The sequence below is a fragment of the Meriones unguiculatus genome, chromosome 15 (genome assembly GCF_030254825.1).
Source record: "Meriones unguiculatus strain TT.TT164.6M chromosome 15, Bangor_MerUng_6.1, whole genome shotgun sequence".
Taxonomy (NCBI): Eukaryota; Metazoa; Chordata; class Mammalia; order Rodentia; family Muridae; genus Meriones; species Meriones unguiculatus.
Genome location: NC_083362.1, coordinates 64,701,735 through 64,723,951, shown reverse-complemented (window position 1 = coordinate 64,723,951; position 22,217 = coordinate 64,701,735). Strand labels below are relative to the sequence as shown.

At 43.2% G+C, this 22,217-nt stretch overlaps 1 protein-coding gene across 3 annotated transcripts in view; it reads left to right on the top strand.

Annotated features, from left to right (window-relative positions):
* The window catches only part of Pax3 (paired box 3), a 95,389-nt gene that overhangs the window by 15,828 nt on the left and 57,344 nt on the right, over positions 1-22,217 (top strand). The window contains exon 5 of one of the 3 annotated variants that reach the window (XM_060368681.1): positions 5,953-6,302. The exons of the other annotated variants lie outside the window; for them this stretch is intronic. Within the exon in view, the coding sequence (XP_060224664.1) occupies positions 5,953-5,963 (11 nt within the window). The 3' untranslated portion in view covers positions 5,964-6,302. Of the gene's footprint in view, positions 1-5,952; positions 6,303-22,217 lie in introns of those variants that run through there. 3 annotated transcript variants of the gene reach the window in all.

Sequence of the window (22,217 nt, the reverse complement as noted above, 5' to 3'; positions counted from 1 at the left end):
GAGAAGTGCTGGCTTGGGCTTTCTTCATTTGGTAATGGCTGACTCTTAACATTGCACATTTTAAGGGAGTATGTATCCATTCCCTTCTACCCACAAAAGGCTTTTTATATTTTTTCACATACCTTACCTCTCTCAAATCATTTTGGCCTATTCCCTCTTAAATCTGATGTTTGGGAACTTAGTTGCTGAGACCTGGCTTACCTAAATTGGGAGAGAGAGTATGGACCAAGCCAGAAAGAACTGTGCCCCAACTATCTAAGAAAGACAAGCCAATCCCAACCCCCAGAGACAGGGAGAAGTGATAGTAGCAGATGTTATGAAGCAAATATTTCAAGCCACCTCTCCTTAGAAACAGGCTTTCCAGCAGCAGGAGAAATAAGGGGCGAGGGAAAGAAAAGACTTTTGAAATTAAAGTCTTAACTGGCTAAAACAAAAACAGGGTAAGAATAATGAGACATCTATCTTGACCGTTCTTGTGGTCATCCCAAGATGCTCAGCATACAGTCTGTCAGGATGAGGTGGGAAGGTGCATGTTCTGCAAGCTGAGAGACACTGTTAGCTTCCTGGACCCCCTTCTGCTTCCCCCTGCCTTCCCTGTGAGATCTAAGGTGGTCAGTTAGGCAGTGTAAACAGGCTTGGTGTTAGGGACAGCTGCAGAGTGCTGAGAAGAATCAAAAGCAGACTTTCCCCTCTCCCAGCCCTGAACACAATTTGGATTGAATCAGGCCTGTAATTTGAGGCATCTCATTTCTACCTGTAAGAGTTTTCAGCTTACTACCTATGAGGGAAGGTCTATGATTGGCTGAATCCAAAGGGAAGATTCTGATGTGTTTTTTTTTTTATTTTTTTTTTTCATGTCAATGCAATGTTGTTCTCATTGACACTTAGACCATGTAGAGTAAATTTTCTCAGGGCCACCATGAGCAGAGTGGTGGAACTCTGGATATATGACACAGCCTCATAATGCTTTTATCTGTTGGTAAAGAGAGACGGCATGTAGAAGTCAGACTCTCCGGGACTAGGTTCATAGTCATGAGAAGATGCCTTTTGAGGGAGTTCCTTTTGTTGTTATTGCTGTTGTTAAGATTCTGTTATTATTTTACACATATATGAGTGTTTTGCCTATGTGTATGTATGTGCAACTGCGTATGTGCCTGCTACCTGCAGGGGCCAGAAAAGGGCCTCTGGTGATCTGGAATTGGAGGTGAAGATAGTTGTGAGCCAGCGTGTGGGTGCTGGGAAACGAACCCACGACCTTTGCAAGAACAAGTGTTCTTAACCACTGAGCCATCTCTCCAGCTCTGGGAGAGGTACTCTTTCACTGTCAAATTGTAAACTTTCAGGGTGGTGTGTGTATGTGTGTGTTGTGTGTGTGTTGTACATGTTGCATATATGTTAATGCTTAGGTGAATACCCCCATGCATGTGCGTGTGGAAACCAGAACAGGACACGCGTGTGTCTTCTATTACATGCTACCTATTTCCTTGAGACAGAGTCTCTCACTCAACCAGAAACCTGCCATTAATGCTCATCAAGAAGCTCCTGAGGTTACCTGTCTCTTCCCTGGAACTAGGGTCATAGGCACACACAGCCATGCCTGGCTTTTTAAAAATATATAGGAACTGGGCATTCACACTCAGGTCCTCATGCTTACCAAGCAAGGACTCGTACCCACTGACCCATCTCCCCACCCCTATCCCCAGAAATTCTTGAAAACAGGAAGGGACTCGTGAACCCATCTGGGAGGGGTGTACCTCCATCCTCCATTTTATGATTTCTAAGTAGGTGAGATCTCAGGGTCTGGAACTGTTGGCTCTGTGCTTGAATGTTTTGGGCCATCTCATATCCTCTCAGATTGTTTCTATAAGGCCTGGGAATCCTTTCTAGGAAAAAAGAACAGATAAAATGGTGGATCCTCACAATGCCTGGGGTATAGACTAGTAATCCTCCAAGGCAAAATAGGACTGGGGAGCTCCTCCAGCATGGATGCCTTCCAGGTACTGGGCTGCTTGGTTTTTTATGCAGACAGCACACATCCATGGCATTCGTCTGTGTGCAACACACAGTTACTACAAGAGCAATAGAAAGGCAACTTCTATAGTTTCTTACTTGAAGCCAATGTCTGCTTGTGGTCACTAGTCCTGCCAAGCTTTGAATACTTGCTGAGTGTTTGTCTGGGAAAAGAGGGCAAATGGATGACTTGGAATAGAGTGTTAGGTCAGAAATCCCAGAGAATCAGACTTCAGTGTGCGTGGGCCAGAGGGATGCCCCAGCATTGGGAAAGCTGCTGATAGACGGGAGACAGTTCTCTCATAGAAGGTCAGGATGGCAAAACAAACCCTCATCTGTTTGGGATCAGTTTCAAGGCTTCTGTCAGCTTACTTAGTGAAGGTTGGCTTCTCTGTGTCTTCCCTTTGCCTGTGCTGTTCTTTTTTAGGGGGCATCCTTGAAGACAAAGCCAGTGGATACTTGGGATGGAGGACATATGATAAATGGTCAATAGATTAAGGAAATATAGTTCTTGCCAGACTTAGTTTGTAATGGAGAGCCAGTATATACCTTGGTCAGATAGGAAAGGAATCATGTCATTTTTACAAATAATACACAGAGCTTCATTTTTGTTGGATAACGATCATTATTTTATTTTATTTTTTATTTTTGGTTTTCCAAGAAAGGGTTTCTCTCTGCAGCTTTGGCTGTCCTGGACTTGCTTCATAGACCAAGCTGGCCTAAAATTCACAGCAATCCGTGTGCCTCTGCCTCCCTGACCTTTCTATTTTCTGAAAGTAAAGACCCACATTAAAACTACAAGGGAAGACAATGCCTATCTTCCACACTGACATTTCTGTACATGGAAAATCCTTTTGGAAAAAAAAACTTAGGAGCAATAAAATAAATTGTCACTCAGACAGTTCTCCATAAGAAATAATGTTCCTAAAACACCCTTAGTTTTTTCACGGGCATGTCTGAGGATCCCCCTGTTCCTTAACCTCCTCCCCCAAGATGTTTGAAAATTATTTCCTTCATCCATTGTTGTGTGGGTAGGGGAAGCGGTCAGTGTCCAGGCTGGTCTCTTCTTCTCCCTCCTCTCGCTTTCCTTACCTCCACCTGCCTTCTATGAAACCCTACCACACAAATATCCACTTCCACCCAGCTTGCCCTTGCACACAGAAAAACTCAACAGCTTCATCACTTTGCAACGTGATCTTGGGATTGGCCAGTTTAGTGTGGAGGAAAGGTGAGATTCCTTTGGAAGAGGCAAGGAACAGGTTTCATCAACCCCCAGCAAATCCTGTCTTGAATGTGTGTGCTGACAGGATCAGTTCATCCAGGAGGGCACTCCTTGCTGGTGGGGAGGGACCAGGGTGCTCCTCTGAGCTGTTGAAGATAATGTGAAGTCAAGTTGACCCCCCAAAATTCTTCACTCCAGGTGCTCCTTCTCCCATTTCTTCTGTGACAGGGAAGGGCCTTGGCCTTAATGTTTTGGGCTCCTTGGCAAATAGTCAGCCAGAGAAAAGCGTTCAGGGCTTTTCAGGTTCAGAGCTGTAGAGCAGGAATGCACCAGTGTGGGGCTCATCTTGTCTTCGAGCTGAAAGCTTTTCCTCTTCGACTAAACTGATCTGAGCTCTCACATTTTCAATGCTTCCAAGACACTTGTCAGAGGTCTAAGAAAATGTGTCTGTCCTCCTCTGGAAGACCTAAGTTGGGAGGGATATTCTTCCTGGATGCAGCAGCTAAGAGGGCTCAAGTCCTCAGAGCCTCTAAAATCTAGACTCTAGATTCTGGGTTACATGGTGTTGGCTTTGAACTCAAGGGCTTCACGTGTGCTAGGCAGGAATTCTATCAACTGAGACACATCCTTAGGTTCCAGGGCTCTTGAGAACCTCAGAAGCATACCACTTTGGGGGACATAAGCCATGAGGCTCTGAATTGAACAGCTGGGCTTTATTTTTGTGTTTTTAGTTGATGTACTATTAAATTTATCACAGGCTCCTGTTGGATCTTTTGAGTTGGTACTTAAGATTCCATTGGTATTCTTTGACTATTGGCTTTTGTCAGTGGATTTAAGACTCTTAACAGCAATCAACCTTGTTAGAAGGGACACTTGTCAGAAGTGGGTTTTCTCTCTGTTTGTTTTTTACACATGGTTCCATGTAGCTTAGGTTAGCCTCAACTTTGCTTTGTAGCCAAGAATGACTATGAAGACCTGATTCTCCTGCCTGTACCTTCAGAGAGCTAGAACCACAGGCATGTGTCACTTGGTTTACGGGTGCTGAGAATCAAACCAAGGACCTTGTGCATGCTAAGCAGGCATTGTACCAATTGAGCCATATCCTCAGCCCCCAGAGGTAGATTCTCCACAGAACTAAAGAACTTGAGAAGCTGGACCCATGGGAGACTCTTTGTGGCTCTGACAGGGGCCCAAAACAGTGTCTTAATTTTCTTAGATTTTTTATTTTATTTATTTTATTTTTTTTTTGCAAATGATGCAAAAACTAAGACGTGATGGTTTTCTCCTCAAGATGGGCCTCTAATTCCCAAATGCTGCAGGTCCCACAATGCTGCATCTGTGGGGCAAGATGTGGAATGAGACTGTGGTCCAGTCCCACATGAGAACAGATTAATGTCAGTGATGATGCACTGGCCTCCTCCATATGTGTTGGGACCAGCGAGCTTCCAGTATGGCTCCTTCTATCAAGTGTCTTGTGTTGCTAACCCAGGAGGCCAATGTGCGAATCAGGCAATTTCTCCACATGTCTTTTCACCACATAGCATCCTTGGTGCTCACAGAGAACACCTCAAAAAGATCTGGGACTGATGCCTTGCAAGCGGATGAGGAGTCTTCACTCACTGGAGAATAGCAGGCAGGCAGAACCCTCCTTTGTCAGGCCCTTGGTTCCCTCAGCTGTCAAGGTGGCACGAAGCAGTATGCAGATGCTTCTAGTAAGTCTCTGGAGATATTTCTGTGGCTAGCTTGCTGCATGAATCTCTGGCCCTTCGGAGCATGTACATACAAGGAAAAGTGAAAGCTGAAGCCTTCAACCTTGGCAGGCAGTGGTGGCTGTGGCAATGTCCCACAATGACCAGCAATTCTAGCAGCCCTAGGCAGCTGGTCTTGGAAACAGTGGGGCCACAGGCATCTCGAAATTCAGGACAAGAGTGAACAGACCAAGACTGAATGTCTAAGCAAGTGACTGTTTTGCCTTTGGGGTGGGCATAGAATGGCTTCAGGTACCAGCAGATAGTGGGTAGGATCAGGAGTTGAAGAGGTATGGCTCTGCATGTCCCCAGAGGTGGTCAGACAAGTATGATCTATCTGCACAAGGGATGTATGCTTTCTTGCTCTTGCTGACAAAGCTTGGCTTATAGAAGAGGCTGGGAAAGTATGAGCTGTTGTTTCAAGGCTGTATATAATTCTGTATTTATATGAAAGTGTTATTGCCTTCTACAGAATGGTAGTGGTTTCTTCCTGTTTCCAGAGACCCAGAGATTTGTGATCAATATTTGAAATGATCTTGAAAGGGAGAGAGGGAAGAAGGAGGAAGAGAGACAGGGAGGGAGGAAGGGTGGAGGAGAGAGAGAGAGAAACAGAGAGAGAATAGATAAGAGAGCCCTTTACTTACTCGGACTGATTCCTTGCCATATTTTATTATTTTGAGTGTAGGTTAAATAAGTGAACTGCCTCACGCTGGGCGCTAAACAGCTGTCAAAAACAGAACTGAGCAAAGAGACTTTCTCTTCTATTTTCTCTGTTTTTTTTTTTTTTTCTCTTATTTTGCCTTGAGTTGACACACAAATATACATCCAAAAATTCTTTGGAAGTCTTAACTGAGTTAATAAACATTTTTTTCTGTAAAAACAATTTGGGAAAAAAATTTGTAAGAATTTAACAAGAAATCACTTAAAATCTAAAAACTCTTTCTTTCTTCCTTTTTCTTTTTTCCTTTTTAGACTTGCTGTGAGCATTTTAGAAACTTGGAAAGAATGTAAAACCTTTTCTTTTTGGACTGAAAACAACACAAGGCACAATGTCATGGTCTATCAAGAGAAGATTTTATTAAGTTTTGTTTTCCCTCTACCTTTTTACTGTTTTGTTTTTATGGAAATTTATTTCAACAGTTGACATTTAACATATGGACTTTTAAGCTGTACATTTTGAAAATAGACAGAAATTCATTCATGTATTTCAATCCTTCACTGCTAAGAGTGAGTGATAAAATTAACAACACACACTGCATTCTGAAATTTTAATATTTACATATACAACTTTTTAATGTATCAAATATCCCTGGCTCGAATTTTGTTGTAGATTTCTTTATCTTAAGTAGGTTTATGGAAACACATGTAAGCAAATGTTGCTGTGTTTACTAATCTTTTGAAATTGAGGCTGAATGCTATAAAATGAGACTATTAGGAGAAAATATATCCCTTGTACAACCAGAATAACGAGCACTACCATTTACCATATGAAAGAGTTTATTTTTATTTTTCTTACTGATTATCCTGTACTAGATCAAATATATTGCAATTTTGAGCTCTCAATTGCAAATTAAAATTTTTTTTATTTGATAAGAGTGAAAGGCCGTGTTCAACCTTTAGATTAAAGAAGAAATCTGATCTTAGCCACTTCTAGCCAATGCTTGACTCTTTTTTTTTTTTTTTAAGTAACTCCATACAAACCAAAACAATCATATGTATTGAACTCCCCTTTTTTTGATCCACAAGCAAGCCCCTGTCTTACACTGATACAGGACAGGCTTCCAACAGGTTGTTGGAAGTCACATTTGTGAGAGTTAGGGCATAAATTTGTCTAATATAGTTTGAATAGTAAGATAACCATATAACTTTTAAAACGGCAGCATTCATAATGCTGTGCCAAATCTGGGGTGGTGCATGGTACTTGATCTGAGGATTTGATTTCCTCAACTTATTTTTTTTTCTCATGTTTTCTTAGGGAAGTGCTAGTTGAGATTCGAAGAAGCGTTGTTATTCTGTTTAACTATATAAAAACATTAAAACATTTTAGGGAATGCAAAAATACATATGTTTCAAGTTAAAATATTGAGACATCTTGGATATTTTAATAACATTTCCACTCTAAAGTAGCAAAGGCAGATCTTTTCTTTCTTTTCTTTTCATTCATTTCCCCCTTTCTTTAGACAGGAGTTATATTCTGATTTAAAGTAATCTGAACTCTTAATGTGAAGCTTGAGCTACTTTCTTTGCTGTTAAAGGTTTTGGTTTGGTTTTTTGTTTGTTTGTTTGTTTTGCTTTATAGGGAGGATGCACTATGAAAGTTATTTTTGCAATCAATTATAAATGCAAACATAAATTTTTGCCCCCTAAAGTCCAAAAACGTTAAAGTGAGACTGTTGGAATACACGCGCTGGGGCAAGTAAGTAAATTACACATGTGTATTTCACCAAGGTCGCTCCTATTAATCACTTGTAAAGATCTCGCTCAACAGTTCACTTTGAATGTTAGAGAGACCTGAAGAAAGTGAACCAGCAGAGTAGAACCCGGGGTGGCCAACACTTACTCTAAATGTATAGTTCATCTCACGAGCCTTTTTGTGAAATAGATTTCTCACATCAGATTTAAAAGGCCCTCTCCACAGGAACCAAATAAATACCAGACTTTGAATTAGCTTGCAGGGCATATAACAGTTTAGATGGGCTTCTGTTAGTAAGATGGGAACTGTTTCGTGAGGGAAGTGAATCAAGGAGCAATTTTCTAAGAAAAAAATAAAAAATCTCAGCCCCTGCTTTGATTTATTGAAGTTGCAGTTTTTTTGTTTTGTTTTGTTTTTGTTTTTTTTTTTTTTTTCTTCTGCTATAGTCTCAAGAAATGTTAAACTATCTGAAGGGGACAATATGTTCCTCAAGAGACCCCAAACAAACAAATGAGGAAAGAAACAGAAATCATCCGGAGATGCTGAGGCTCTATACCAGCTGTCTTCACTAGGCTTTGCCTGGCTATAACCACAAAGGAATATTAATTTTGTGAGAATGAGTTGACTCACAAGCTAGCATGGATCAGGGGCTGGTTTTTTTTTTTTTTTTGCATTCCTTCATTTTTTCCCCCTTCACATTCTTTTGTTCACTTGACACCCAGCTTTTCATACACAAGCTCTGCAGGCACCTCTGCCGCAACCACCGGACAGTCTGTTCAAGGAGGGAAGAGTTTCTCTAACCAGCAGCCACAGTTTTAATTAAATACGGTTCATCCTGTCTACCTCAAGCAGCTGAAGAAATAGCTGTTGGCATCACGGTACTGATGAACTTATGTTCTCTGGTGTTAATGGGACAGGGGGTGTTCTTGGTGGTTCAAGAGGACAGAAAAATAAACCCCCTCCCCACAACACACCGAAGTCTTGTGCCTATTATTATTGTTTAAAATTAAAAGGAATCATAACGTAACACTTGTGTGCCATTCATGTCGTGTAGAGAATGTGCAGGTTGAAGAAATTATTTAGTTTATTAATTCTGCTTCCATGTCCTGCCAGGCTGGCTCAAGAGAAAGGAAAGAAAGGTGTAACTTTAAGCACACCCTGATTTGTTCTTATTACATAACAAAGGTCTATTTCTTTATCATGTTATCATTCCGTTAATAAAAATTAGCTACAATAACAGCATCAACTTTAAAACCCCTCCAAGTCCAGGGGATTTTCTTTCACAATGAACATGAATACTGTTCAGAAATACAAACAGTCAGAAGATAACTTTAGGTCTGAAAGAGAAACCTGGCGAGGGTAATTGAATAAGCCTGGGTCCCCTGACCGTGTCATGGTGAGGGCAGTCAACATGTCATAATTAGGTTTATTGAGGGCCATTCCAACAATCTGCTTCTATTCTTCCCTCCTTATTGTCCACAGCTAGGCAAATAGCCAAGGGACAAAGGAATCAAGTGCTGACAAAACATGAAAGAGGAAAAAGATTTAGCTGCTTTTATCAAAGAAACTGAGAAGGACTTTGTGTAAATAAAATAAGTGGCTGGCCATCCTGCATTTAGGCAATGCCGTTTTCATTAGAATTAATTCTTGACATATTGGAATAGTTCCAAGGAAGGATTTCTACTTCTGACAAGTTTAATTTGTAAATTAAAAACAGTTGGTTAAACATGAGCCTCCATCAACAAAACTTAACCAAAGCCATACTCTGTAGAGGCCTAAGCAGGTGAAAGAGAGAATGGCTTTGAAAACAAAGTCTTCCCCAAAATTATGCAAATTCTTACTATTTCATAACAAATGTTGTCCATTGAAGCCTACAGCAGGACGCCTGCTCCTGGAGCTTGGTAGAGACAACTGTTTTCTTCCCCTTTAAGCCTCTTTAGTTGACATAAGACTTATTCCGGGCCTGGACAACGCGCCCGTGCTTGGATGAAGTGGCGGTAAGGTTGGAGGAGGAAGCCTTATATTTTACAAGGCTCAGGCCGGTATGACTTCTGTTAGGGTACAGGTTCCGGGGTAATGCTGTTGCTGTTTGCAACGCAACGCCGAGAGATTGTTCCGAGTGTGCCTCGGAATCCTAACTGGAACGAACCCCTGGGCGATCAGCATGCGGACGTTCTCAACCAAATACTCGTCAGCTCCCAGGTCAGTGTCGTGTGCTAGGGTGCATGCTCGCAAGGTGAGCGGCTTTTGGATTGAGACCGAGGAATGTTGAGGGGGCAAAGTCCGTATTAAAAAAGGTCCAGCGGATGCCGGGACAAGGCTCGCATTGAAGTCTCAGAAAGTCTTTTACTCCAGCAGCTACTTTCGTAGTCCGAACTGTTCCTGCTGCATGATTACGGCTTGCAGGTTGAGCCTCGGGGAGAGTTATTTCCCAGGGAGCTTCAGAAGCACCCTTTCCAGGCTGAAAATTGAGAGCCAGCTGGAGCAGACATAGCCATCACCAGAAATGATTTGTCCTTCGGAAGAATAAAGTTCACTTAGATATCAGATGCCCCTCAATTTTAATGACAGCCAAATCAGAAATAAATAGATTATTCAGGTAGCCTCCCTCAATGTGCTATTCAGATTTACAAACTTTAAAATCAGATAATTTCATTTGACATCTAACCCTATTGCCCCATCCTTCTGCCCTTGAAACTGAACTGAAAAATTATTTTTCTCAACTCAGTAGTAAATCAAAATAATATCAGGTATGGATATGGCACTTAAAAAAAATTCAGGGTTGGGGATGTAGCTTAGTCAGCAGTGTGTTTGCCTAATGGTGTGCACGGGTTTGGTCCTCAGCACTGAATAAATCAGCTTGGTCATACATGACTGTAATCCCAGCACTCAAGAGGTGGATGCAGGACGACCAGGAATTCAAGGTCATCCTTACCTACATAATGAATTTGGGGCCAGCCTGGGCTACCTGAGGACCTTATTTAAGAGAAAAAAAAAAAAAAAAGATGAAGAAGCAAGCACCTAGACAGACTAATGTAAGCCCTAATCACCAGCAGGCAGACTTGCCATTATTAATGGCCATGTCATGTATACATGACGGTGGTGTGCTGGGCAAGCATTAAATATTTGTGTGTGTGTGTGTCTCATTAAGTTGGATTTGCAGTTTTGTTTTTGTTTTTTTTTTTTGAGTTCGTGCCACTTGTGGATTTTGGTAGAGAAACCACAGAACACCAGGCTGCCAGCATTGACTTTTGCATTAGATGAAACACTGTTCGGTGAACATCTGGGCTTGAGATTATTTTCTATCCTGCTTCATGCTCTGACTAGCTAGCTGTGTGAGCAAAGGAAAGCCACTGCCCCTTGGGAACTAGATTTCCCCAAGGGTGGAGATGGCCGTGTTTACTCCCCTGCCCCTCGACACTACTGTGATGTGTCCGCGAGCACAGACATGTGACAAACTCCGAGCAAATGGAGTTATTCTTTCCTTGAGGCCTGCTGTTTCTTTTGACCTTTATGAAACAGGATTTGGTCCCTGACTGATTTACCTTCACACATTCTCAGGGTCCAGTTTGACAAGGGTTAAATAGCTCTTCCCCTGGCCAGTTCAAAATACACTGAGCTAATTCTGTATCCTGCAAGGATGGGATCTTGCGGCTGGGGCTGGCAGCACTCTATTTCAAAGAAGTACATTGGTGCATAGCCTGCCGAACACTGGGGTGGGAGAAATAGCCTTTGAGAGTCTAGATTTGGGCAAAATAAGTCTTTTGAGTTGTACATTGTTTTGATGCCTGTTGGCTCATGTCAAAAGATTGGAAGGCCCAGCAGGGAAGGAAGGACTTTCTTGGGATAAAGTTGGAGACTAGCAGGTTGGCTGACTCCCTGACATTTATTTGCTGTCCTTGCTTGCTCCATTTTTGGCAACTCTGAAGCAGATGGGGTGAGCTTGTGGAAAACAGAGCCACTGAGGAAGAAATGGCTTTGATTTCTCTTAAGATAAGGAATATCTCTCTTTCTCTCTCTCTCTTTTTTCTCTCTCTTTTCTCCTCTCCTCTCCTTTAGCATAACACTGGCAAGCTGGTGTGCTGGAATTTAAAATTGGTAATATACTTTGGGGGATGGATTGAAGCATTGAAACAAGCTCCTTCCTTCCTTGGGAATCATTGAGAGTCACATAAACTCTTTTTCTAAGTCATCCAGGGAAGGGACAAAGGGTTAGGCCTTGGTCAGTCTCAGTGTTATGTCTACAGGAGGCCAGCTTGGGTATAGCCGGGTTCCCAGGATCCTGGTTCAAGCTGTGGCTAAGATAATTCTCTGGGACTGGATTCCTTCCCTAATCACCAATGTCTTTAGAAGGAGGATGAGGGAGGGGAAGGCTGGCTTACTATTTCACTCTGTAATCACGATGATTTGAGCTGAATTTTACCTTACATTGACCTCTGGCGCTGTGGGTTTATGCATGCCTTGTATAGTTGCAACTAGAGTATTGCCAGGGAACAAGGATGACAGTGGCCATTAACTGCCGATTTCTTTAAAAGAAATAGAAAATATGGCCAGATAGATAGCTAAGATAAATAGATACACAGATAAATAGACAGACAGACAGACGTTAGTACTGTAGGCTTAAGTTTTCTATATAAAAGAATCAAGTGTGAATAATTTAAGCATAATTGTGCATATCAAAAATCACTATGTCTTGGACCTTGGGATATTTGTTTTATATATATATGTGTGTGTGTGTGTGTGTGTGTGTGTGTGTATGTTTTACATTTACCCAAGATTTTTAAGGGCATAACATTTCCTTCTGTGTTACTCAGCATTTCAGAATGACAATACATTCAGGCCTATTTCTTGGAATTTCAGTGTTGATATATGGGATTAAAAATGGTGGATGGATTTGCTAATGAACTGTAGCCTCTTTTTTTTTCTTTTGAATGGATCTGTGAGAGAAGATGTGCTGTTTGTGATTTTATTTATTTTATTCTGTCTCTGTTTGTGGACTTTTTTTTTTAAAATTTGTTTACACTTGTTTGTTTGAACTAATCACTACTTAAGGAAAAGCCTCTCAGCCTCCCTTCACCAAGCCTTTAGCCATGGTGACCATTCAGGCATAAAAACGTGCTTATCTGCAAGTGAATGGCAGTTCTTTGCTTCATTAAAGCCCCTTTCTCTTTTGGCACTCGCATTGTGACCCTTTGATATTAATTCAAAGGCCAATTAAAGAATGCGGCCCATCTTTGAAGTAAGGCATTCAGGGCAAGGGTAGGGACGGACCTGGGCCTCTGATGGACTGTGCATTCAACAGGCCCTTTTCAAGGCAGTTTGAAGAGAGTCAAAGAAAATGGGCAGGAGAAGGTCAAAGAGAAAAAAGAGGCTAAAGAAACAGTCTGTATTTGTTCGGAGTATTAGCCAAGCAAACTGCAAATAGCAACAAAATGAAACAGTTAATAGAGCAGCCAGACAGAGCCGTGTCAATCACTTAACTTGAACAGCCTTAGGCTTACGAGGCTCCTTCCACTGCGTTACCTAATTATCTTGGGAAAGGCAGTAGCTGGAAGTAATGGTATTGTGTGTCTTTCTGCTTACTGCCCAGAAGAGGTGATAAATACCCACTGCTCTATAATTATGCAACATATATACATAAAGGAGTGGGAGGGGGTGGGAGGGCGCCGAGGCCGAGGAGGCATTGAAGTCTCTAGTCGTGGGTCTGAGGATGGCACTCTCAAACGTCAGCAGGCCAGAGGAGAGTTTAACTCACTTCATCTGAGGCCGGCTGCAATGTGCACAGCGTGTTAGAACAATCCTTAAAGACAAACACGTTCACCCATCAGGAAAGAAAAGTGCTTTCTAAAAAGGAAAAAAACAAAAAAAGCCAATCATAGTATGGACTTGTGTGACTACTTCCTTTCTGCCATAGTGGCAAAAAGATATGGAGTGAAGTTGGAGACTCAGATCTGAGCTTTGTTCACTGTGCCTGGCTTTGGGGACAGGCAGCTGGGGAGTCCTCCTGGCAAGTGATGTGACCTAGAGATGGGGGTGGGGAGAAAAGAGGGCTGGGGCCCTGACTGAGATCTGATTGGCTTCTATTGGGGGGGAGGGGGTTAGGGTGGATATTTTTGCATTCCACCCTAACCTCCTCCCCCCCAATAGAAGCATTAACAAACAATAGAACAGCATCTTCAACCCAGCGCTGCTTTGAAAGTGTGAGTGGACAGAGTTTCAGAAATGATTTCCAGACTTCCCCAGGGGTGTATGGGTAAGACAGGGGCAAAAACTGGGGTGCCCCTGCAAATGTCTGCAGATAAGTCGAGTGTGTTGCTGTAATTGCAAACCACAGCAGCTTTTAAGGAGGCCCCTGCAGACTCCTCTCAGATGCAGCCTGGCTGTTAAGGGATTGCTGTTTGATGTCACATTTGTGCATAATGGGTTTTGTTTGGAGGGACAGTAATAGAACAGAAGGGTCTGCTCTGCAGCTTTTGACAGGCCAGTCCAGAATGCAGCTATTAATACGAAAGTCCCTGTCTTTGTAAGAAAAAAAAAAAAAGTCTGTTCCTGAAGTATATATAACCTGAGGGTCTGTGTGCTCACTCACCTACCTTATGCAAGAGTTTGAAATGTTGCTAAAAAAAAAAAAAAAACAAACAACACAAAATATTCCTAATTTCAGGGTCATGCAATATATACATTGACTACAAAATAATGAAAACAAGTTATACAGTTTTTGTACTTCAGCCGCTTGGTAGTGAATGGCCAGTAAGCGATCCCCCCCTCTTCCGTTTAGGACAAACAAGGACTAGGGCTAGAACATTTGACTGTTGTCATTTACCTGTTGCTGCTGAACCAACTAGGAATGTACTGTGCAACACAGAAAATTTCCTTCCCTGTCATGGGGCAAAAAGGGTCACAAAATAGCTGAACAATAAAGTATAAAATAAGGGGAAATTTAGCTACAATACAGAATAAACTTGAACAGTTTCATCCCCAGTAAGCATGGAAACCTCCATGTTTATAAGAACACATCATCTGTCTGTCTGTCTGTCTATCTATCTATCCGTTTATTTGTTTATTGAGACAGGGTTCCACTATGTAGCCCCAGCTGGCCTAGAACTCACCACTGTAGACCAGATTGGCTTCAAACTCGCAGAGATCCAATTTGCTGCTGCCGTCTGAGTGCTGGGACTAAAAATGTGTGTCACCATTGGCCCTACTTACTTTTTAAACAGTAATTTGGAAGTTTTGTTTTATTTGTATTTTAAAAACGAACAGCTCGTGGTCTTTCCTTTTACGTCTACCCTGCCTCCCGCGGTGCTGGGGGTTAGATCCAGGACCCTGAGTTTGCCAGGCAAACCCTCTACCACTGAGCTACACTACCAGCTCTGTTCTTCTGTACCTCCTTCCTCTCCGTTTGAAGGAATGACTGAGGGTCATGCTATGTGGAAAGATCGGAAGTACTCGCCGCCTCAGCATGCTCAAAGTGCGCATGCTCCGTGCATGCAGGCCACAGTCGTCAAAGCAGGAAGCGAGGCGTGGCTTCCCCGTGTTTCCCTCTGTTGCTCCTGAGTGAAACGCAAACGGCCGTCACCTTTTACTCTTCTGCCTCGTTTTCTTTCTTACTCATTTCCCCACACAAACCTAGGGAGGGGGATCGAGTGGGCACACTCGCCTCCTTTCTGTACTGTTGTATTACGCCCTCCTCCCTCAACCGGAAGGACCACCGCTCTTTAGGAGGTTGAGGTCAAGTAGAGTCTTGCCATTTGTCCATGCTTTGGTGAGTCTGGGGGAGAAGTGGCTACCTGGGACACAGAGGACACCTATGGTCACTGTGCATGCAATTTCTACCATGTAGAGTTTCAGCATCATGTGCTTTCACGGGTTTCAAACAAGGCGTGCCAATTTTCCCATCCTGTAAATGGCTCCGTGGAAGTGCCTGAGAAAGTTCTGAATCTATACGGCCTTGGGGTTTTAGGGTCTTAATGTTTCTCCCAAATCTGAGCAGGAGAGGGTTTTTTTTTCTATCTCCCATCTCCCTCAGATGTAAGTTTATTGTTAGATCTGCCTGGTGGCCGTTCTAGTGCCAAGTGGCAACAGTGATAATGCAGGTTCACGTTCACCGGCAAGGAAAGACAGACAGGCTGATAATCACACCTAGAGACGGGCTGGGTGGGAGGGGATGGAGAAGACAGATGTGCCTGGTTTTAGAATGTGCACTCACTGTCACACGGTATAAATGCCTGGAGGCTTCTGGGAGGACAGTTGGCGCTAAAAAGGCCCTTTGGAAGGGCTCTTTGAGGGAGTGTACCGTGTAGCTGGTCTACCAACCAGAGCAATTACTGGTATTTGCTTGAAAAGTTATGCAAAAAGCCTCAAGACAGCTCACAGCGCCACGGAAAGTTGCTCAGCCGCGTCAGGGTAACTTTGCAGGGAAAGGTGTCAGAGGTGGGTGGATTTCTGAGGAAGCTATTTAAGCTTCAACCTGGGGTCTCTTGCACGTGTGAGACCCTAGGAAGGCTGAGAATTTGCTCGACGCTGTGGAGTGTTCTAGATGGAAGGAGAGGCGTGCATGTACATGGGGTGGGCCTCGGGTGCGTGTTCCCAAGATTTTGTCTCCAGAGACGCACAAAAGCTGCTCAGATAGTTTAGTGTGCTTTCTCCCACTGTAAACAAACACGCAGTTTTCAGTACTCTTTCTCTTTTGGAAACGCGAGAGAGAAAGGATGGAAGTAGAGATGGAGAGAGAGAGAGAGAGAGGGAGGGAGAAAGAATATGAAGGTGCACGTGTGTGCTGCATATATGCTTTGGGGTATATGTGGGGGTTAGAGGCTAACTCGTGGGCCTCAGTTCCCCCTTTCCACCATGTGTGTTCTTGGGATTGAACTCTGGTAGTCAGGTTTGGTAGTAAGCACCTTTTTTTTCTGCAGAACCTTCCTGCAGGCCCCAAATGTTCACTTTTTGAACCTGGTTTGTATTTGTAAATTATATTAATTTTAGAGTCCCTCAAATTTTACAAGCTTCTAGCCAAACAAATAACTCTTGGGTCTCCCACGAGCTGTGCCCAGTACTCTGAGGTTGGCCTTGCCTGGCTTACTGAGGAAGGTTCTGAAGGGTGACTGAGTTGGTTGGTTGAAGTGTGGTTTTTCTCACAGGCTTTAATGGAGAGCTGGTGTTTTAGGTTTTGTGTGTAAGTGAGTGACTCAGATCTGCCGCGCTATTTGGGGGGTCTGTTTTACTTGCTGAGTGTTGTAACATTCAGTGTTTTGAAAGAGAGGCCAAATCTTGCTGGGAGTATAAGGGGTACCCAGCGCGCTAACTTACAGCTTCCGGGAATCAGGGTTTGGCTTGAAGCAACAGCAGTGGAAGCTGCGCATCAAGGAGAGAGACAGTCCAGCTGCCTGCAACCACTGTCTTAAAAGTGCAGGAGAGCGCATGAACCCGCTGCAAGTATTGGAAGCCTGCTCCATGCCAGTTGCTGGGGAGAATAAGGATGAATGAGCTTTGTTTCCCTCCTAGGGCCTTTGCCCCGAGGGAAAGGCGATCACATGCACATCTCAGGGCAGCTTCCCTGGTACTTTTAGAGCCCAAGGCACCATGGGAGTGCAGCACAAGCCACACCCCCATCCCAGGTCCAGAAAATAGAAAGGAGATCTCAAACAGGACAGTCAGGATTTAACTGGCCCAAGAAAGGCTAGGGAGGAAAGGCATCACAGCCAAGAAAACAGCACGGATTATGCGGGAAATACAGGATATGTGGGAAACTAAAGACACCCTTGTCTTCGGGTTTCTTAATCTTCATAGGCAAAAGAAGCCGAAAAATATGTCAAAAAAATCCCGTTTGGACAGTGCTCTGTTCTGTGAAAACATGCTCATGTTTTCCAAAAGCACTTTAAACATGTGTAATTAAGCAAGTGCTATTTGAAAAGAAAATAAAACTCACAAGCACACGTAGGTACAAATTAAGTTATAGTTTGCCATGCCGAGGATTGAACCTAGAACTCCTTATGTGCCAGGCAAGTTCTGTACTACCCAGCTACATCCTAACTCCCCTTCCACTCTTCCTGCCGTAGACAGGGTCTTTTCACGTTGCTCAGGCTAGCCTTGAACTTGAGATTCTCCTGTCTCAGCCTCTAAGATAGCTTAGGTTACAAGTCCACAGCACCAGACTTACTTATTTTAATAAAAAAAAAAAAACTGGGACAAGAATGTGTCCCACTGTGGGAAGGCTGAGCCCTTTTTTTTGGGTGGGAGATTCCCTAGGATTTGACAACTTAACCCCCCCAACTCTTGTGTTTATTCAAGATGCTTTGTTCCAGATGCCAATCTGATCACAGGGTCACTCACACACTTATTAATTTTTTGTTGATTGTCATCTTCTCATGGCTTTAACTTGATCTTGTGAAATGACCACAGTGAAACTGACTTTTTGTATTATATTGTATTATATTTCTCTAACATCAAACGTCTGAAAGAAAACAGTCGGGGCTGCAGATGCAGCTCAAGTAGGAGAGGGCTTGTCTGGCACTAACAGGGCCCTGGGTTCAGCCTGTAACTGTGAGTGGCGGCAAATGCCTGCAGTCTCAGCACCGGGGAGGCGGAGGCAGAAGGATTATGCGTTTGAGGTCAGCCTGAGTCATAAGACTGTGTCTTTTAAAAAGCAAAACAAAATACTAAACATTTTGTACACCCACAGTGCCGCATGCGGTGAGTTCTGCTAAGTCTAAAATATTTTTATGACTCAAAAAATAAAACCTTGCACCATTTGATCAGATGTTTCCTGATTCACTATTGGTCCCGGACAACTGTCTGCCTAACTACCTAACTACCCTGAACCTAACTACCCTGGTGCTTTCACAGAAATAGAACCAGACAGTAAATGATTCTTCGTGACAGCTCAGTGTAATGTTTCAGGCATTCACGGGTGTTGGGGCTTGTATCAGTCCCTCATTACTTTTTATGGCTGGGTGCTACTCTATTGGATAATACTTATAGATTCTAAATTGTTCATCCATTCACCCGTTGGTAGACATTTAGGGTTGATGTGAATGTTGTTGCTATGAACATTTGTATACACTTATGTTTCATTTAAAAAAAAACGTAATATATAGGCATTCTAGGAACAACTGTCACAATCAGAACACACAGAGAAAGTTCCATCACATTGCACCCTCCTGTCATCCTTAACCCCGGGGAATGGCCTTTCTGCTCCCCAAGGGAGTTATTTTGTTGTAAGAGTATGGTCTGAAGTAAGTCATAACATATATGAAATTCTCAGACTGACTTCCGTTCCTCAGTACAACTGCCTTGCGCTTTGCCCACGTCGCCTGTGTTAACACTGCAGCCTTTTGACTGCTGGCTGGCACTCGATGCACTAGGGATGTGCCCCAGCTTGTCTATCTCCTCATCAGCTAAGGAGTCATCTCCATTGGGATCACTGTGAGTAACGTCACCGGGCACACGTATGTGAAGGTCCTATGTGACTATGCCTCTTGGGAGTGAAAGCCTCGGGCCACACGTTAACCTAAGAACTCGTGAATGTGTTTAACTAGCTGGGCCATTTGCCTTTTACTAGCAACACGTGAGAGAGCCAGGAGCTCACAGTGCCAGTACCCAAGCCTGCTCTTCTCAACAGTCTTAGCCGCAGCCCGTCTGAGACACACACATTGTTAGTGCGCAGTTGTGGGTGGCGTTCGTCATTCCCGGTGAGTCGCAGTGCAAAAAGTTCCCCGTGCCATCCTGCCATCTCCTGCGCTTTCTTTGGTGTTCAATATTTGTTGTTGTTGTGTTTCTTTTCTTCTTCTTGAGACATGGTTTCGTGGTACCTGTGAGGCATCAAACTCAGTATATGCCCAAGGCTGACCTTGAACTCATGAGCCCCTGGCCTCTACCTCCTAAGTGCTGGGGTTACAACTGTGCATTGTTGTGCCCAGCTCTTCTGATCACTTAAAAACTGTCTGCATTGTTGAGTTCCGAGAATGCTTGTGTTCCCACTACATGGTCTTCGTTAGATAAGTGCTTTGCACAGGTTTTCTCTTAGTCTCTACCCTGTTTTACATTCTTTGAACAAAAAAAATGATCTCAGGGGCCAGCAAGATGGCTGGGTGGGTGAAGGTGCTCGCTCGCTGCCCAAGTGTGCCGACCTGGGTTTGATCCTTGAAACCCACGTAAAGGTAGGAGTGAACTCCACAAAGTTGGCCTCTGGCCACCACACAAGTTCTGTGGCACACACCCCCTCACATCACACACATATGTAATAATAATCATCATAAAATTTGATTCAACTTTCACCTCGATAAAGTTGACCTTTGACTTACAGGCTGTGGTTTTGTATATCTAAGTTTTTCTTTTTTTTTTTTCCTAGCCCTGGCTCTGAAGGAAGAAATTTCCTGTATAACACAGATTTCAAGTCTGTGACACACTGCAGTTTACTGCAGCGTGCAGTTAGGCTGCGGGCAGGCTCTGTCCATGCATGCTTGTGTGTGGCTGTCTAATTGTTCCAACACCTTGTACAGAAAGTGCTTTTCTCGCTTCATGGATTCATTCTTGCACCTTTGTCCAAACCAAACAGCCCTGCTTGCGGGAGTTTGCTTCTGAGCTCTGGGTCCCCCTGGCTCACTTCTTTCTCTGGAAATATGACTCTTCTAAGTTTATTCCCGTTTGAAAACTGTGTGTGTGAGTGCATGCTCACGTGCATGGTCAGGGTACATGGGTGCCTGTGAAGCCAGAGAACCTCCTCTATCGTTCCTTAAGAATGATCTTCACATTATTGTTATTATCCTTATTATTGGATAGCACTGGTTTAGAAGTTGCCAAGTAGCCTAGGATGACCAGCCATTGAGCCTCAGGTTTCTGGCTGTCTCCAGCTCCCCAGCACTGGGATTACGAGAAAATGCCACCACACTTAGCTGTTTGTACCTGAGTCCTACAGAAGGAACTAACGGCCCCTGCTTTGCACAGCAAACATGTCCCTAACTGAGCCAGCCTTCCAGCCCCTGTATTCGGCTTTTTCAAAATTGATTTTATCTATTCCAATGCTTTTGCCTTTCTGCATGTTTTCAACTTAGTTTGTTTTTGTTTACAAAGGTCCTTCTATGTACAATTACTTGAATTAATTTTGTGGTGCTGGGGAATCAAACCCAGGGCCTTGCATATGCCAGGCATCTGCTACTGAGCCCCAGCCCACAATATACGCATTCCTTCTTTTTTTTTTTTACATTTAATTAATTAATTGATTTTTGTGGGGTGGGGTTAGTTGCTCTATAGTGCACTTGTAGAGGTCAGAGGACAACCTGCCAAAGCTGTTTCTCTCCTCCTACTATGTGGCGTTCCGGGGATCAAACGCAGATCATCATGCTTGGCAGCGAGTGTCCTTACCTGGTGAGCCATCTCCCTGGCACCCAGTTTACTTTTTTTAAAGGTGTTTTTTATTTTACTTTCAAAGAGTTTGGAAAACTTCGAATTTGTGTGCTGGTAAAATGAATATATTTTTTTTATCATTTGCAAAATTAATGAAATTATTCACCAAATTGGGGGTGTCATTCTATTACCAATATTTCCGCCATGTGAGTGCTCTCTTTCGGTAAAATGTTCGCCTGTAAGTTCCAGGGGCGCAGAGAAGCCGTGCTATCTACACCAAAGAGAAACCTCGGATTACCACGCGTGTTTAACCCGCTTTGCTAATTTGTCATGCAGTGCTCAAAGTCACTCTCTGAGAACAAGGAAGGCATACACCACACGTTTAACGTGCATTCATAAAGAACAGACCAGCTTGCTCATGGCTTCTAGACCATTTATTTAATTTATAAAGTTTTAAGCACTTGGGCCCTCAAAAGCGTTTGCAAATGTGCAGTGTTCTAAGGTTTCAGGGCAGCGTTCTGGCCCAGGATGGAAAAGTTAGCATATCAGTAACTCATGGAGAGAACGGGAAGGTAGGATGTTTTGGTTTCTTTGTGTTTAAGTTGAGGAAGAAGTCCAGCTGCTGCTCTTTTGTGGAGGAGGACAGCCAGAGAGATGGATGGTCCAGTCATCCCAGCTCCTTCTCCCCTGTCTGTAGCATCGTGCTCAATGTTCTGTGCAAAAGACACATGCTCTAGATAGGAATTTTTTTTTCTCTCTCTGCCCAGTGACTTTGCTAAACTTGACCAAGTATTGAAATTCAACAAGACAAAGTCAGTGTGAGAGTTAAGAAAAGAAGCTTAAAATATTATCAAAGATTCAACAAGTTTTGCTCTCAAATTTGGCAAAGGCCCCACAGGAAATTTTTGGCCTTTGGAAGCAGGGTGTCGGTAGCTTTGGGTACATCTTGGCAGACTGCTGAGTCCAGGACCATTCTGGCACAATGCTGGCTTGCTGCTATCATTTTGGGTACTCCGGTAAAACTTGTGCTTTGATATGAGCCTCTAACGCTAAAGTTGATTTGTTACAAATTCAGGAATTCTGGCCTGAAACTGCTCTACATTCAAAAGGATGTGATGCTGAATATAACTGGCTGAAACCTAAGCCTTTCTTACTTATTTATACAAATCTAGACGATTTTTGTGCTGTTTTGGTGATAAGTATTACTTTGCCAGATATAAAATTTTCATTCCTCCTTTAACCTTCGGGTGTTAAAAATGAAGGTATGTGCAAATGAAAGTGTTTTGTTTTGCTTTATTTAAAAACAACAACAACAACAACAACAACAGAGTTTCTCTGTGTAGCCCTGGCTGTCTTGGAACTTGCTATGCAGACCAGGCTGGCCTCAGACTCAGAGACCTCTGCCTCCCTAGTGCTGAGATTAAAAGCGTGCACCATCATGCCTGGCTTTTTCGTTACTGAAGGGCATGTAAAAAAATAA